The sequence below is a fragment of the Triturus cristatus genome, chromosome 2_2, assembly GCF_964204655.1.
Source record: "Triturus cristatus chromosome 2_2, aTriCri1.1, whole genome shotgun sequence".
Classification (NCBI taxonomy): Eukaryota; Metazoa; Chordata; class Amphibia; order Caudata; family Salamandridae; genus Triturus; species Triturus cristatus.
Window position 1 is genome coordinate 1,056,539,517 of NC_140582.1, and position 16,521 is coordinate 1,056,556,037.

General features: G+C 46.5%; 1 protein-coding gene across 2 annotated transcripts in view; it reads left to right on the top strand.

Annotated features, from left to right (window-relative positions):
• The window catches only part of NELFA (negative elongation factor complex member A), a 305,468-nt gene that overhangs the window by 156,997 nt on the left and 131,950 nt on the right, over positions 1 to 16,521 (top strand). For both annotated transcript variants that reach the window (XM_085642556.1, XM_085642557.1), the window contains 3 exons: positions 14,337 to 14,467; positions 14,794 to 14,863; positions 15,180 to 15,268. In XM_085642556.1, coding sequence (XP_085498682.1) covers positions 14,337 to 14,467; positions 14,794 to 14,863; positions 15,180 to 15,268 — 290 coding nt within the window. The remainder of the gene's footprint in view (positions 1 to 14,336; positions 14,468 to 14,793; positions 14,864 to 15,179; positions 15,269 to 16,521) is intronic.

A 16,521-nucleotide genomic window follows, 5' to 3' on the forward strand; every position in this document is an offset into this window, starting at 1 on the left:
GAAAAGATTTGTAATTTACTGCCGTAACAATACAATCAACCCCCTAGATGCATCCATACAGCACATCATATGCTATCTGCTCCATCTTCACAGGTGTAACCTGGCATATTCATCCATACGCCTACACCTAGCAGCGATCGCTGCTCATCTACAAAACAGACAGCATTTATCACTCTTCAGAGTGCCCGCTATTAAAGCCTTCATGGAAGGCCTTAAACGAGTAATTCCTCCCAGGGCACCACCTTCCCCTGTATGGAATCTAAATTTAGTTCTTACACGACTAATGGGTCCGCCCTTCGAACCAATGCACAAATGTGAGCTACAGTTTCTCACCTGGAAAACCGCTTTCCTTGTAGCTATCACTTCCCTTAGAAGGGTTGGTGAAATACAAGCGTTCACCATACAGGAACCCTACATACAAATGCATCACAGCAAGGTCATACTTCGCACAAATCCGAAGTTTCTGCCCAAAGTCATTTCCCCCTTCCACCTCAATCAATCAGTGGAATTACCTGTCTTCTTTTCGCAACCCCAATCTGTTGCAGAAAGGGCCTTACACACACTTGATGTAAAAAGGGCGTTACTATACTACATACAAAGAACGCAACCCTTCAGGAAGACTAAACAATTGTTCGTTTTCCTTCTCTCCACCACATAAAGGCAACCCCATTTCAAAATCAGGGATAGCTAGGTGGATTGTAAAATGCATACAAATTTGCTATCAAAAGGCAAAGAGAACATTATCTGTTCCCCCCCTAAAGCCCACTCTACAAGAAAGTTAGGGGCTTCTATGGCTTTTCTAGGGAATATACCCTTAGAGGACATCTGCAAGGCAGCCACATGGTCTACACCGCACACCTTCACAAAACACTACTGTGTAGATGTGCATTCCAAGCAGCAAGCTAGGGTGGGCCAGGCTGTACTAAAGACACTTTTTCAAACAGCTGCAACGGATACCGGTGGTCGCCGCTAAGGTTGGGTACTGCTATATAATCTATGGTAAGTGTACAATCTGCAGCTCATATGCCTCGAACGGAATATGCTACTTACCAGTATGCATCTGTTCTTGGCATGTAGAGCTGCAGAGTTGTACACGCCCACCCGCCTCCCCGGCTACCTGTATCCGTTCCAGTACATCTTATTTAGATACAACACATGGGTTTCTCACTGTTATTACTACGCTCCATCATTTCCCTGTTGGCGAAAAACAATCTGAGGATGGAGCCGAAGCCCATGCGCAGTACGGACCGAAGGAGGAGTCACCAAACTCGTGACTTCCAAAGACTGTCCAAGAAGAAAAACAAACTGCAAACATCCGGGCCCAACACCAGATGGCGACCTATGCTAAGTGTACAACTCTGCAGCTCTACATGCCAAGAACAGATGCATACTGGTAAGTAGCATATTCCTTCTTCAGCAAGGAATATTTAAGAAAACTCTAGTCAAATATGGTATTACATCCTGGGGAGACCTTTACCTCCAAGGCAAATTTCGTACCTCGCAACAACTCTTCTCCGCCCGATCAAATTTCCCCCCCCCCCCCCCCCCCTTTTCCTTCACCTGGCGTGGGACTACACTGCTGTGCAGGAGTATTGGCTTCAGGTATTGGAAGCGCTGGAACAGATGACATTGCTACGCCTCCCGCATACTCCCCCTTTTCTCACTTCTTGGGTATACTGCAACCATAGCAGTGAAACACAGAAAATTAGTTTCATTTAGTCTCCTTCTCGCCAAATGGCGCATTGCATGCCAATGGGGATGGGCACCTTAAATTTAAGGTGTGTATTTGGGACATGGTATTCTGGCAGGACCAAATGTACACGTTTACTGACCTGCTCCCACTTAACTCCCGCCCTCATGACAAGTGGGGACCCCTCTGCTTACACACGCTATTGCTAGCTTTGACAACACACAACCTGACACGATAGTACCCCCTTGAGCCCTCATCCTCTACAAGCTGCTACTCGACCCTGCTCCCCCTCATCCTACGATTGAATGCTGCTATTATGTGTATTACATGGTTCTTCTCATTATGATGCCTGACGACTCGGTGTATGGTCTACTTGCTCACTGTGTTTAATTGGCCCTCAGACCTATTCTGCTGATTTATTGTACTTGTTCCATCTGTACAGTTGTCATGATACCCTGTCTGTACTTGCGTCTGCCTGCTTTGTATTTTGAAAGAGTAACTTTTTTTTTTTTTAAACTATTGCTGTCCATATTGATTATGTGGAAAAGAATGACCTTCTGGTCTCTGGGAATAGCCCAATCAAACTCCCCCCCCCCCCCCCCCCCCCCTCCAGGGGATCAAGCACCCCGTTCCAGAAGAGGACTAGACTTCTACTAGTTCTTGTGGTATGTATGAAGTCTTCCCTCTCAGTATGACGCCACAAGCAGTCCGCTGTGGCAGTTGCACCCATCTTCCAAAGCCAGTCCCTCATATAGAAAGCTTGGTGTAAATATTTTAATTGCATGGCCCTAAACTGAGAGGTAATCATGGCTTCTCTGGCGTAGGCTTCCTGTCAGTTAATTTTACCTTCGGGGATCCATTTCCTGTTCCCATGTCTTCAGCAACCTACCAATGGAAACTGGCGACTTAACCATCAGATCTATACACTTCCCATATTTTATGATCAGCCAGGTCTTCCAGTAAGACATAGCTTCCAGTAGGCTGTTAGGAAGGTCCTACTAGTTTGCTATACAAGTTAAGAGCGTGATGAGCTGTAGGTATTGAAAGAACTGGGATCTGTGATGGTCATAATGGTCTAATTGTGTTACAATTGGCAGACACTTAGCACTTCTGTAAGTCCATAGTAAATGGTACCCCTGGTACAAAGGGCATGGGTACTAAAAAGGGTCCCCAAGGGCTGCAGCATTCTTAAGGGTCCCCCCCATAGAAACTGCATGCAGACTGCCATTGCAGCCTGCGTGACATGGTGCAAACCATGTGGGGGAATACGACATGGAACACTCGCTGTGTGCCATGCCAAAGTCACTGCATATAAAATGTGCAAGCCACCCCTGCAGCAGGCCTTAGAGCCTGAAGGCAGGGTGCACTATTTCTGTGAGGACATATCTGCATGAGAAGATACACCCCTGAGATGTCTATTTCCACTACTAGATATTGGAAGTGAACAGGGCAGCCATCGTAAGGTATGTACTGGGCACTGGTCATTAAGAGTCGCCCAATTACATAATGTCTTCACTGAAATCCATGGTGTTCGGTATCAAACAGCTTGTTTTAATAAATCCATACTGATTCCAGTATTGGATTTATTATGACAAGCACACAGAAGGCCTCCTAGAGGTGCCCCCTGAACTAGTGTGCTGGCTGGTATTATCTATCCTGCCACCACAGACTAGTTTCTGACCCCCTATAAGTAGCCAGCGGTCTCCAGTCAGGAAACGATACCTGCTCAAGAGAAGATGTTATCACCACCTCCAGCAGGATGGTTAGTGAATCTGCATACCAAGACCAGAGGCTTCAAATCTCCTACCGCCTTTGATATGCAACCCTGGCTTGCTCCTCAACTGAAGAATGCCACACCCTGCCCTGAGGCCCATTTGGCTCCTGGAAAGGTGGAAAATTAGCTATGCAGTAGATGTTACACCTCCAGGCTAGTCACACCCCCAAGGTTTGCTACCTTATGTGCTCTCGCTTGCTGAAAACTGAGTAAAATTGCTTACACGCAGGGTGTTGCTTTTTTAGCAGCTCTCTGTGTGTGAAAGCAATACGGGCTCCCGCAGGAGGCCGGAAGCTGTTGGAAAAGTCAGGGGCATTGAGGCTCCCCCAGCGGTCCAAAACAGTTCAGTTGGTGCCCTGGGTAGGGCCAGGGCACCCGAGCCCTGTGGGATAGGGTCCGCACGACTGGAAGGGGGGCCGCACATCTCCCTACCCCTTGAAAAAAGTTCTGGCCCAGTGGCATATAGTTGATATAATCCACTGCTTATGACCTCACATATTGGATCACTCATGACCTGGTCGGTGACATCACTGATGGCATCACTGATGACATCCACAGAACCACTCACACCCACATACAACCTCTCATATTCCCATTCAAAGACCCATACCAGTACTCACACAGCCACTCAATCCTCCATAGAGCCACTCATACACCCACCCACTTGTACAGCCACTCACACAACCAGTCACTCACCCATACAGCTACATACCCCCTTATCCACCTAGTCACTCCCATACCCATACAGCCTCAGCACACACATACGCATATATATATATATATATATATATATATATATATACGTTTTGTGTGTGTGTGTATATAATATATATATATGTATATGTGTTTTTCTGGAATTAATAGAAAAGTATGATCACATGCTTTACAAAAACCTGTACCCTTCTATCTGCACTTTTCTGTAATCGCACAATACCACAATCTACAGATTTCAGAATGTTTGGTTTTCAAGGCACTTACCTTCGTCCATAAAATAGCAATATTCATAGTCTAGCCGGTCTCCCGAAATCCACCCCAGCAGCATTAAAATATTCATGCTGCACCCTGGCGGATTACTGTAGCAAGAAATTGCTTGGCTTCTTTTTATTTATTAATTTTTTTTTTTATTACCTGGCACCGGGGTCATTTGTCATGGGCTTCGGCTCCATCCTCAGCTTGTTTTTTCCGCCATCGGGCTCGGATGTGATACTTCGTGCTCCGGCTTCGAACTTCTACGGTTCCAGCCTCGACGGAAAATCCTCGATTCTTCGAGTTCCTTCATCATCTTCATCTCTCGAAGCGGCACTTTCTCCATCCCGTACATCGACACCGGCCTTCGGGCCCTCCGCGACTCCGGTCCCGGCCGATTGAAAGGACTCCGTTCAAAAAGTGCCCAAAATGTGGGTCTAAATTTCCCCACACCGACCTCCATCAGGTGTGTAACCTTTGCCTCTCTCCGGAACACGAGGCTAGAGACTGCCCCGCCTGCAAGTCTTTTCGATCGAAGAAGACCATCCGAGATCGAAGAGCTCGACGCACCATGGCGCACTCATCCTCTGCAGCTCCACCGGACATCTTCGGAGACGACGCCGAAGCTTCGGGGCAAACACACACCGAGCAGGAGGAAGACGTCGTCAGCGCTTCCGAGGCCGACTACTCCGACGTGGAGGACGTTACACCAGCGCAGCGGGCCGTGAGTACTATGCCCCCTCCCACCCCGCGCCGAAAACCAAAGAGACTCAGGTTACTCCCTCGCCTGCCGGCCTGGGCAAAACCAGAACCAAAACTTCGATCACCCCACCTTCGGGCCCGGTGTCGAAGCACCCAAAGTCGCATGGCAGCTCGGGATCGAGCCAGCCGACACCCGGTGCCGAAAAACCGCATCCGGCACCGAAGACTGCAAAATCCAGCTCGACTCCGAAACCACCGGTGCCGAAGCCTGGACACTCTGTGCCGACCAAACACAAACACAAATCTGTCGGCACCGACGCTCCGGCGCCGAAACATCATTCGACGCCGAAACACCCGGAGACCACAAAAAAGCATGGCGCACACAGACCATCGAAACCCCCGGTTCCGAAATCACTGGTGCCGACAGACGACTCGACACCGTTGGCTCTGTTTACACCAGACCCTTTACAAAAGACTTTGTCCAAAGATCCAAAGACTGGGCTTTTGACTTTAACTACCAAGAAAAGACGCCTTGATGCTCCGGCTCCTCCTCCTCCACCCAAAAGGAAGGACTCTGCTACTTCTCCCCTCAGAGTGCCCTCCCCACCACCGCCTCCCCTACCCCCTCCACCTCCTCCACCGCCTCCACCTCACAGGTCTCCGCCACCTTTACCTCACTACGATCCGGCCCCATCCCCAGATCCGGATGATGGGGATCCGGACAATTACCCGGCGGACGCCCCAATGGATCCCACTCCACCAGGGACCCCAGATCCATGGGAGGATTACAATAACCCTGATATACCCAATGTACCTCAGGACGACCTATACCCATCAAGGCCGTCTCCTCCAGAGGACTCCTTAGGGTTTCATCATTTAGTGCAGAGAGCAGCACACTACCATGGGGTGGACATGCACAGTGAACCAGTAGAAGAAGACTTCCTACTGGATACATTTGATATACAAGACAAATCTACTTCCATTTTACCCATGCTTAAGGGTGTCACCAAGCACGCTACAGAGGTGTTCAAAGACCCTGTCAGAGCCAGAGTACTGAACCCTAGAATAGAGAAGAAGTACAAGGCGGCACCCACAGACCCTGCTTACATCAAGGGCCCTGCTCCCCTAGATTCCCTAGTTGTCTCCACAGCTAGAAAGCGGGCTAACTCCCAATCCTCAGGAGATGCCCCACCGCCAGACAAAGAATCTAAACTTCTGGACGCGTCTGGTAAACGCACCGCCTCCCAAGCTGCAAACATGTGGCGCATTGCAAACACACAAGCACTGCTTGCGCGATATGATAGAGCACACTATGACGAACTAGAGGCTCTTATGCAGCACCTTCCAGAAAAATACAAGCACAAGGCTCATGACCTCATACAGGAGGGTAAACTAATTACAAACACCTCCATTAAGTGTGCCCTCGATGCAGCCGACACTGCTTCTAGGGCCATAAATACCAGTGTCCTGCTTCGTCGCCACGCCTGGCTCAGGATCTCAGGGTTCAAGCCTGAAGTCCAGGCATCCATACTCAATCACCCCTTTGACCAGGAAACACTCTTTGGGCCAAAGGTAGACGAAGCGCTCGAAAAGATGAAGAAAGACACAGACACAGCAAAGTCTATGGGGGCACTCCAAACACAAGCCTCCAAACGTTCCTTTCGACGCTCGTCCTTTCGTGGCACAGGCAGAGGCTCCTCCACCGATAACGCCTCTACCTCCTACAAGTCCCCTCCTCAAAATACCTTTTCAAAGGGCAATCAGAGAGGTGGTTACAGGGGTAACAACAATAAGGGCAGGGGCAAAACCAACAACACCCGTTCTGCCACCCCCCCCGCACAATGACTCCCCTCCGCTCCCCCCAGACCATTCCACTCCGGTCGGGGGCAGACTACAAAACTTTATCCACGTATGGGAGTCCATAACATCGGACAAATGGGTGACCCAAATCATTCGGTCAGGGTACTGTCTAGAGCTAACATCTACCCCACCCAATATCCCACCAAGGCACCGTCCAATGTCTCAAGAACATTCCACACTGCTCAAAAAAGAGGTACTCTCACTCCTGCAAAAACACGCTATAGAGCAGGTCCCCGTCAACCAACGAAATCTAGGGGTCTACTCTCTATATTTCTTAATACCAAAGAAAGACGAGACCCTCAGACCCATTCTGGACCTCCGGCCCCTAAATGCCTACATACATTCAGACCATTTTCACATGGTCACTCTACAACAAGTCCTCCCACTCCTCTGCCAGGGAGACTTTCTCACAACCTTGGATCTGAAAGACGCATACTTTCACATTCCAATACACCCCTCTCACAGGAAATACCTCAGGTTCGTGGTGGACGGGCAACATTACCAATTCACGGTTCTCCCCTTCGGGGTCACCACTGCACCACGAGTGTTTACCAAATGCCTAGCAGTAGTAGCAGCACACCTCAGACGTCAACACATTCACGTCTTCCCTTACTTAGACGACTGGCTGATAAAAGCCACGTCCTACCACCAATGTGTGCAACATACAAACAGCACCATCCAACTGCTCCACCAGCTAGGCTTCACGGTGAACTACCAAAAGTCCCACCTCATACCATCTCACACAAAGCAATATCTCGGGGCCACTATAGACACCTCCAAAGGTATTGCCTATCCAAACTCAGCCAGAATCACAAGCATTCAAGTCTTACGCAAAACATTCCTTCCCCAACACTCTCTTCCAGCAAGAGTGTTCATGAAGCTCATAGGAATGATGGCGTCTTGCATATTTATAGTGCCCCATGCAAGACTCCACATGCGTCCACTTCAAGAGTGCCTAGCACAACAGTGGAACCAGGCCCAGGGTCAGCTGACGGATCTGGTGTTGGTGGACGGCCGCACACATCACTCTCTGCAGTGGTGGAACACCACAAACCTTTCCAAAGGACGGCCGTTCCTGGACCCGGTTCCTCAGGTGATTCTAACAGCGGACGCATCGCTCTCCGGCTGGGGAGCGCACCTCCTACACCTCACAATGCAAGGTCTATGGACGCCACAGCAAAAATCGCTCCACATCAACCATCTGGAGCTCTTGGCGATCTTTCTAGCCCTAAAATCTTTCCAAAAACAAATTTCGGGCAAAGCAGTCCTCATTCGCACAGACAACATGACTGCGATGTATTATATACAAAAACAGGGGGGGGGACACACTCTCCCCAGCTCTCCCGCTTAGCCCAGAGCATATGGAGATGGGCAATTCCCCAAAACATCTTTCTCCTGGCACAGCACGTTCCAGGAGTACAAAACACCATAGCAGATCTGCTCAGCAGACAAACGCAACAACTACACGAATGGGAACTGCATCCACAAGTTCTTCACCCATTCTTCAAACAGTGGGGGCATCCTCAAATAGACCTCTTCGCCACCCACGAAAACAAAAAATGCCCAAGCTTCGCCGCCAGATACCCACACCCATTGTCCAAGGGCAATGCGATATGGATGAACTGGTCAGGCAGATTTGCATACGCCTTTCCACCTCTCCCACTAATTCCATTAGTGGTCAGGAAGCTACAACAGCACTCCCTCACACTCATTCTGGTAGCTCCAACGTGGGCCAGGCAGCCGTGGTACACCACGCTACTACAACTATCAGTGGTACCACATCAAAAACTGCACCTTTCCCCATGCCTCCTAACCCAGAACCATGGAGAAATCAGGCACCCGGACCCAGCTCAGCTCAACCTGGCGATCTGGCTCCTGAAATCTTAGAATTCGGATACCTTAACCTTCCCCCTGATTGCATGAACATCATCATGGAAGCCAGACGTCCTACCACTAGAGCATGCTATGCCGCAAAGTGGAAAAGATTTGTAATTTACTGCCGTAACAATACAATCAACCCCCTAGATGCATCCATACAGCACATCATATGCTATCTGCTCCATCTTCACAGGTGTAACCTGGCATATTCATCCATACGCCTACACCTAGCAGCGATCGCTGCTCATCTACAAAACAGACAGCATTTATCACTCTTCAGAGTGCCCGCTATTAAAGCCTTCATGGAAGGCCTTAAACGAGTAATTCCTCCCAGGGCACCACCTTCCCCTGTATGGAATCTAAATTTAGTTCTTACACGACTAATGGGTCCGCCCTTCGAACCAATGCACAAATGTGAGCTACAGTTTCTCACCTGGAAAACCGCTTTCCTTGTAGCTATCACTTCCCTTAGAAGGGTTGGTGAAATACAAGCGTTCACCATACAGGAACCCTACATACAAATGCATCACAGCAAGGTCATACTTCGCACAAATCCGAAGTTTCTGCCCAAAGTCATTTCCCCCTTCCACCTCAATCAATCAGTGGAATTACCTGTCTTCTTTTCGCAACCCCAATCTGTTGCAGAAAGGGCCTTACACACACTTGATGTAAAAAGGGCGTTACTATACTACATACAAAGAACGCAACCCTTCAGGAAGACTAAACAATTGTTCGTTTTCCTTCTCTCCACCACATAAAGGCAACCCCATTTCAAAATCAGGGATAGCTAGGTGGATTGTAAAATGCATACAAATTTGCTATCAAAAGGCAAAGAGAACATTATCTGTTCCCCCCTAAAGCCCACTCTACAAGAAAGTTAGGGGCTTCTATGGCTTTTCTAGGGAATATACCCTTAGAGGACATCTGCAAGGCAGCCACATGGTCTACACCGCACACCTTCACAAAACACTACTGTGTAGATGTGCATTCCAAGCAGCAAGCTAGGGTGGGCCAGGCTGTACTAAAGACACTTTTTCAAACAGCTGCAACGGATACCGGTGGTCGCCGCTAAGGTTGGGTACTGCTATATAATCTATGGTAAGTGTACAATCTGCAGCTCATATGCCTCGAACGGAATATGCTACTTACCAGTATGCATCTGTTCTTGGCATGTAGAGCTGCAGAGTTGTACACGCCCACCCGCCTCCCCGGCTACCTGTATCCGTTCCAGTACATCTTATTTAGATACAACACATGGGTTTCTCACTGTTATTACTACGCTCCATCATTTCCCTGTTGGCGAAAAACAATCTGAGGATGGAGCCGAAGCCCATGCGCAGTACGGACCGAAGGAGGAGTCACCAAACTCGTGACTTCCAAAGACTGTCCAAGAAGAAAAACAAACTGCAAACATCCGGGCCCAACACCAGATGGCGACCTATGCTAAGTGTACAACTCTGCAGCTCTACATGCCAAGAACAGATGCATACTGGTAAGTAGCATATTCCTTCTTCAGCAAGGAATATTTAAGAAAACTCTAGTCAAATATGGTATTACATCCTGGGGAGACCTTTACCTCCAAGGCAAATTTCGTACCTCGCAACAACTCTTCTCCGCCCGATCAAATTTCCCCCCCCCCCCCCCCCCTTTTCCTTCACCTGGCGTGGGACTACACTGCTGTGCAGGAGTATTGGCTTCAGGTATTGGAAGCGCTGGAACAGATGACATTGCTACGCCTCCCGCATACTCCCCCTTTTCTCACTTCTTGGGTATACTGCAACCATAGCAGTGAAACACAGAAAATTAGTTTCATTTAGTCTCCTTCTCGCCAAATGGCGCATTGCATGCCAATGGGGATGGGCACCTTAAATTTAAGGTGTGTATTTGGGACATGGTATTCTGGCAGGACCAAATGTACACGTTTACTGACCTGCTCCCACTTAACTCCCGCCCTCATGACAAGTGGGGACCCCTCTGCTTACACACGCTATTGCTAGCTTTGACAACACACAACCTGACACGATAGTACCCCCTTGAGCCCTCATCCTCTACAAGCTGCTACTCGACCCTGCTCCCCCTCATCCTACGATTGAATGCTGCTATTATGTGTATTACATGGTTCTTCTCATTATGATGCCTGACGACTCGGTGTATGGTCTACTTGCTCACTGTGTTTAATTGGCCCTCAGACCTATTCTGCTGATTTATTGTACTTGTTCCATCTGTACAGTTGTCATGATACCCTGTCTGTACTTGCGTCTGCCTGCTTTGTATTTTGAAAGAGTAACTTTTTTTTTTTTTTAAACTATTGCTGTCCATATTGATTATGTGGAAAAGAATGACCTTCTGGTCTCTGGGAATAGCCCAATCAAACTCCCCCCCCCTCCAGGGGATCAAGCACCCCGTTCCAGAAGAGGACTAGACTTCTACTAGTTCTTGTGGTATGTATGAAGTCTTCCCTCTCAGTATGACGCCACAAGCAGTCCGCTGTGGCAGTTGCACCCATCTTCCAAAGCCAGTCCCTCATATAGAAAGCTTGGTGTAAATATTTTAATTGCATGGCCCTAAACTGAGAGGTAATCATGGCTTCTCTGGCGTAGGCTTCCTGTCAGTTAATTTTACCTTCGGGGATCCATTTCCTGTTCCCATGTCTTCAGCAACCTACCAATGGAAACTGGCGACTTAACCATCAGATCTATACACTTCCCATATTTTATGATCAGCCAGGTCTTCCAGTAAGACATAGCTTCCAGTAGGCTGTTAGGAAGGTCCTACTAGTTTGCTATACAAGTTAAGAGCGTGATGAGCTGTAGGTATTGAAAGAACTGGGATCTGTGATGGTCCTAATGGTCTAATTGTGTTACAATTGGCAGACACTTAGCACTTCTGTAAGTCCATAGTAAATGGTACCCCTGGTACAAAGGGCATGGGTACTAAAAAGGGTCCCCAAGGGCTGCAGCATTCTTAAGGGTCCCCCCCATAGAAACTGCATGCAGACTGCCATTGCAGCCTGCGTGACATGGTGCAAACCATGTGGGGGAATACGACATGGAACACTCGCTGTGTGCCATGCCAAAGTCACTGCATATAAAATGTGCAAGCCACCCCTGCAGCAGGCCTTAGAGCCTGAAGGCAGGGTGCACTATTTCTGTGAGGACATATCTGCATGAGAAGATACACCCCTGAGATGTCTATTTCCACTACTAGATATTGGAAGTGAACAGGGCAGCCATCGTAAGGTATGTACTGGGCACTGGTCATTAAGAGTCGCCCAATTACATAATGTCTTCACTGAAATCCATGGTGTTCGGTATCAAACAGCTTGTTTTAATAAATCCATACTGATTCCAGTATTGGATTTATTATGACAAGCACACAGAAGGCCTCCTAGAGGTGCCCCCTGAACTAGTGTGCTGGCTGGTATTATCTATCCTGCCACCACAGACTAGTTTCTGACCCCCTATAAGTAGCCAGCGGTCTCCAGTCAGGAAACGATACCTGCTCAAGAGAAGATGTTATCACCACCTCCAGCAGGATGGTTAGTGAATCTGCATACCAAGACCAGAGGCTTCAAATCTCCTACCGCCTTTGATATGCAACCCTGGCTTGCTCCTCAACTGAAGAATGCCACACCCTGCCCTGAGGCCCATTTGGCTCCTGGAAAGGTGGAAAATTAGCTATGCAGTAGATGTTACACCTCCAGGCTAGTCACACCCCCAAGGTTTGCTACCTTATGTGCTCTCGCTTGCTGAAAACTGAGTAAAATTGCTTACACGCAGGGTGTTGCTTTTTTAGCAGCTCTCTGTGTGTGAAAGCAATACGGGCTCCCGCAGGAGGCCGGAAGCTGTTGGAAAAGTCAGGGGCATTGAGGCTCCCCCAGCGGTCCAAAACAGTTCAGTTGGTGCCCTGGGTAGGGCCAGGGCACCCGAGCCCTGTGGGATAGGGTCCGCACGACTGGAAGGGGGGCCGCACATCTCCCTACCCCTTGAAAAAAGTTCTGGCCCAGTGGCATATAGTTGATATAATCCACTGCTTATGACCTCACATATTGGATCACTCATGACCTGGTCGGTGACATCACTGATGGCATCACTGATGACATCCACAGAACCACTCACACCCACATACAACCTCTCATATTCCCATTCAAAGACCCATACCAGTACTCACACAGCCACTCAATCCTCCATAGAGCCACTCATACACCCACCCACTTGTACAGCCACTCACACAACCAGTCACTCACCCATACAGCTACATACCCCCTTATCCACCTAGTCACTCCCATACCCATACAGCCTCAGCACACACATACGCATATATATATATATATATATATATATATATATATATATATATATATATATATATATATACGTTTTGTGTGTGTGTGTATATAATATATATATATGTATATGTGTTTTTCTGGAATTAATAGAAAAGTATGATCACATGCTTTACAAAAACCTGTACCCTTCTATCTGCACTTTTCTGTAATCGCACAATACCACAATCTACAGATTTCAGAATGTTTGGTTTTCAAGGCACTTACCTTCGTCCATAAAATAGCAATATTCATAGTCTAGCCGGTCTCCCGAAATCCACCCCAGCAGCATTAAAATATTCATGCTGCACCCTGGCGGATTACTGTAGCAAGAAATTGCTTGGCTTCTTTTTATTTATTAATTTTTTTTTTTATTACCTGGCACCGGGGTCATTTGTAGAACAGGATTGATTTCAAAATTAGCTGCATATTTGACCAGACCTTTTATCCTAGAATGTTCTCTCTACACAAACTGAATCACACAAGCTTTGGATGTTCCTCTAATCGCAACAAAGATGCTAATTAATCTCTAAGAAGATCTCAAAGAAGCCCACGTCTGTCTTATCTTCCATAACGTTTCTTAGGAGCATCACCCAAATACTTACTTGGTGAACTAGTCTTCTGTTCTTACCAGTTATTTTGACCACTACTGTATCTTATCTAGCTCCTGCTTCTTTATATGTGATGATGCTTGTAAAGTGAATTATTGTCTTGGTGCTTTGACAATAAATGTCTGTAATAAATATAAAAGTGACAATTGGCAGCATCAAGTGAATTAATCAACCCAGAAAGTGATCATTTCATTGGCCGCTTTTTTTCTTCTTCATTGTACACAAACATTTTAGTGCAATACTGGTATGTCCACGACTAATTTTGTAGTGAGTTCTAATATTCTTATTGTAGTAGAACCCAATTTAAATATTTGCCTCTAAATGCTTTCTCGTTCACAGAAAAATAAAACTACTTTGACAAACTGTTTTGAAATGCAAATTTTACAAGATTAAAATTTAGGGTATGAGCAGCAGAAAAATATATATACATAGTTTTTCCTAAGACGGTCTTATTTTGGTGTTTCAAATTTAAACTCCTTGGTTGTCAGTGCTTATTTGTTAATGTTTTTTACATTTTTTTATGTATCTTAGCACCTCTCAAAGGGATACCAAAGCAAGCTCCATTTAGGAGTCCCACAACACCGAGTGTTTTTAGTCCTGCTGCAAACCGAACCCCAGTAGCACCTTCAAGAACACCTATGCGGAAAGAAAGAGGCGTAAAGGTAAATTTTAACGATCTAGCCTGGACTATAGCATTTTGAAATGATACCTCAAATTGATGTATGAACACTCCTCTTCTTTGATGATTCCTAGCTTTTTGCCATTTTTAGTCTGATTTATTTAGAGGTGCACAAAGATGACCAGATAAATGTTGTCAATCCATATAATGCCTTACCCTCAGCCTTTCCATTTGAGTAAATGGAAGTTCTAATACTAATATTTCTGCTTATGTATGCTATTTGATGGAATACTCTCCTTGCAATTTACAAACCACTGTATTCTAGTGTAAATAAGTGCTACAACTGGTGTACCTGCCTTGTCTTTATAGCTGCTGGATATCTCTGAGCTGGATATGGTTGGTGCTGGTCGTGAGGCTAAAAGGAGACGAAAGACTTTAGGTTCGTAAATCAGCTGTATGGTTTCTTTGACCACCACTTAAAACAAAATGTGAAGGTCTAACCTGCGCTTGGAATTGATGGACGATAATGGCTGCAAAGCTTTTTTAGTCTGCCCTTTTTTGTCACTGCAAATCCTATTCCTGAAAAGGATCTTGATTATAATCTAACGCATTTGTTTTAGTTTTGCGCTCCATTTTCAGCTAAACTCTTTAACATACCAGTTCATCTGTATCCAAGTGTTTCTACAGTGTATCTAAATTAAGTATGTACTTTTTAAGTAGGACTTAACTCGGTACTTAATTTTTAACTTGCACAGATCCAGAGGTTGTGGAAAAACCTGCCAAAGAGGAAACGGTTGTTGAAAATCCAACACCAGATTATGCTGCTGGCCTTGTCTCCACCCAGGTATGACTTTATCCTATTGTGAAACCGTGAGTAATCCTGCTTAACCCCTTCTGTGCCACGCCCTTTCCCCCTCCTGTGCCGGGCGATTTATTAGTGGGTGGGGTTCATGACGAGATAGTCTCGTCATGGGCACAGCGCGACCGCGCTCCATGACGAGACTATCTCGTCATGGGCACTGAAGAGGTTATTCGGAATACCTGCACACTGATGTGACAGAATTTTGGCACCCTTCGTTACTCTTGTAACACGAAGTTCCAGCCAATTACCACCAATTGCCATGTGGCAGACTTTTTTTTTCTTGCACATGCTCCAATTGTAAGTTGGCGAGTGAGATTTGACATTTACTAGTATAATTTTTGGTTGCTAGCAAGACGTCCGGTGAGATTTTTCCATCTCAGGCGGTCGCAGATGTTTTTTTTTCAGCTCAGAACGCACTCTCGCTGCTCAATCGCAGCATAAACAATGCACCGTGCCTATTTAGGATATTGATTGATTCAAAATTCTGATATTTTAAATTCTATTGAGTAATTTTTTTTTTTAAATGTTATTGATGAACAAAACAGATTTGCTGACATCAGATATTAGTAATAATCTCACATTGTACAATTGACAAGGCAATATTACACTGGATATGGAAAACAAGGTTGCAATGTCCACCCATCTGTGCGGCATCAAAGTAACCCATATCAAGTCCATGCCTCAATGTGTACTCCTAACATGTCGGAGAGGTTAGTCACTTAGTTCAGGGTCAGAGGATTCTGCTGGAGGGGAGCATATGTTGCCTCGGAATGCGCTCCATCTGCCCCACACGAGTCCATTTACGGAGACAACCCCTATGAATAAATAAAAACTATTTTGCTACCATTGCCTTATCTAAGTCTTGACACCAGTGATGGTGTAGAGGAGCCGTGGACGCCCCCCCAGTGTTGTGCAATATTTCGTTTCACAGAGTAATCTATTGAGTAAAATTCAATCAAGTTTGCTTGATATTTACCAGAACATGGGACAGTTGACTCCAGAACATTTTATTCCCATCATGCTGCATTCCCAGCTGCTTTCTAGCCCTGCTGTTAAACAGGTTAGGCAGAAAATGCCATATAAAAAGATAGGACAGTGGTTTCTACTCCAGCAGTGAAGCCTGAATACTGTATGTATTCTGCAATATAATTTTGCAATGTTATGCTTTGAGTATCTCACAGGAAAGCATTGGTGCTGAAAGTAGTAGACTCTCCTTGTATTTGCTTCGACTACAT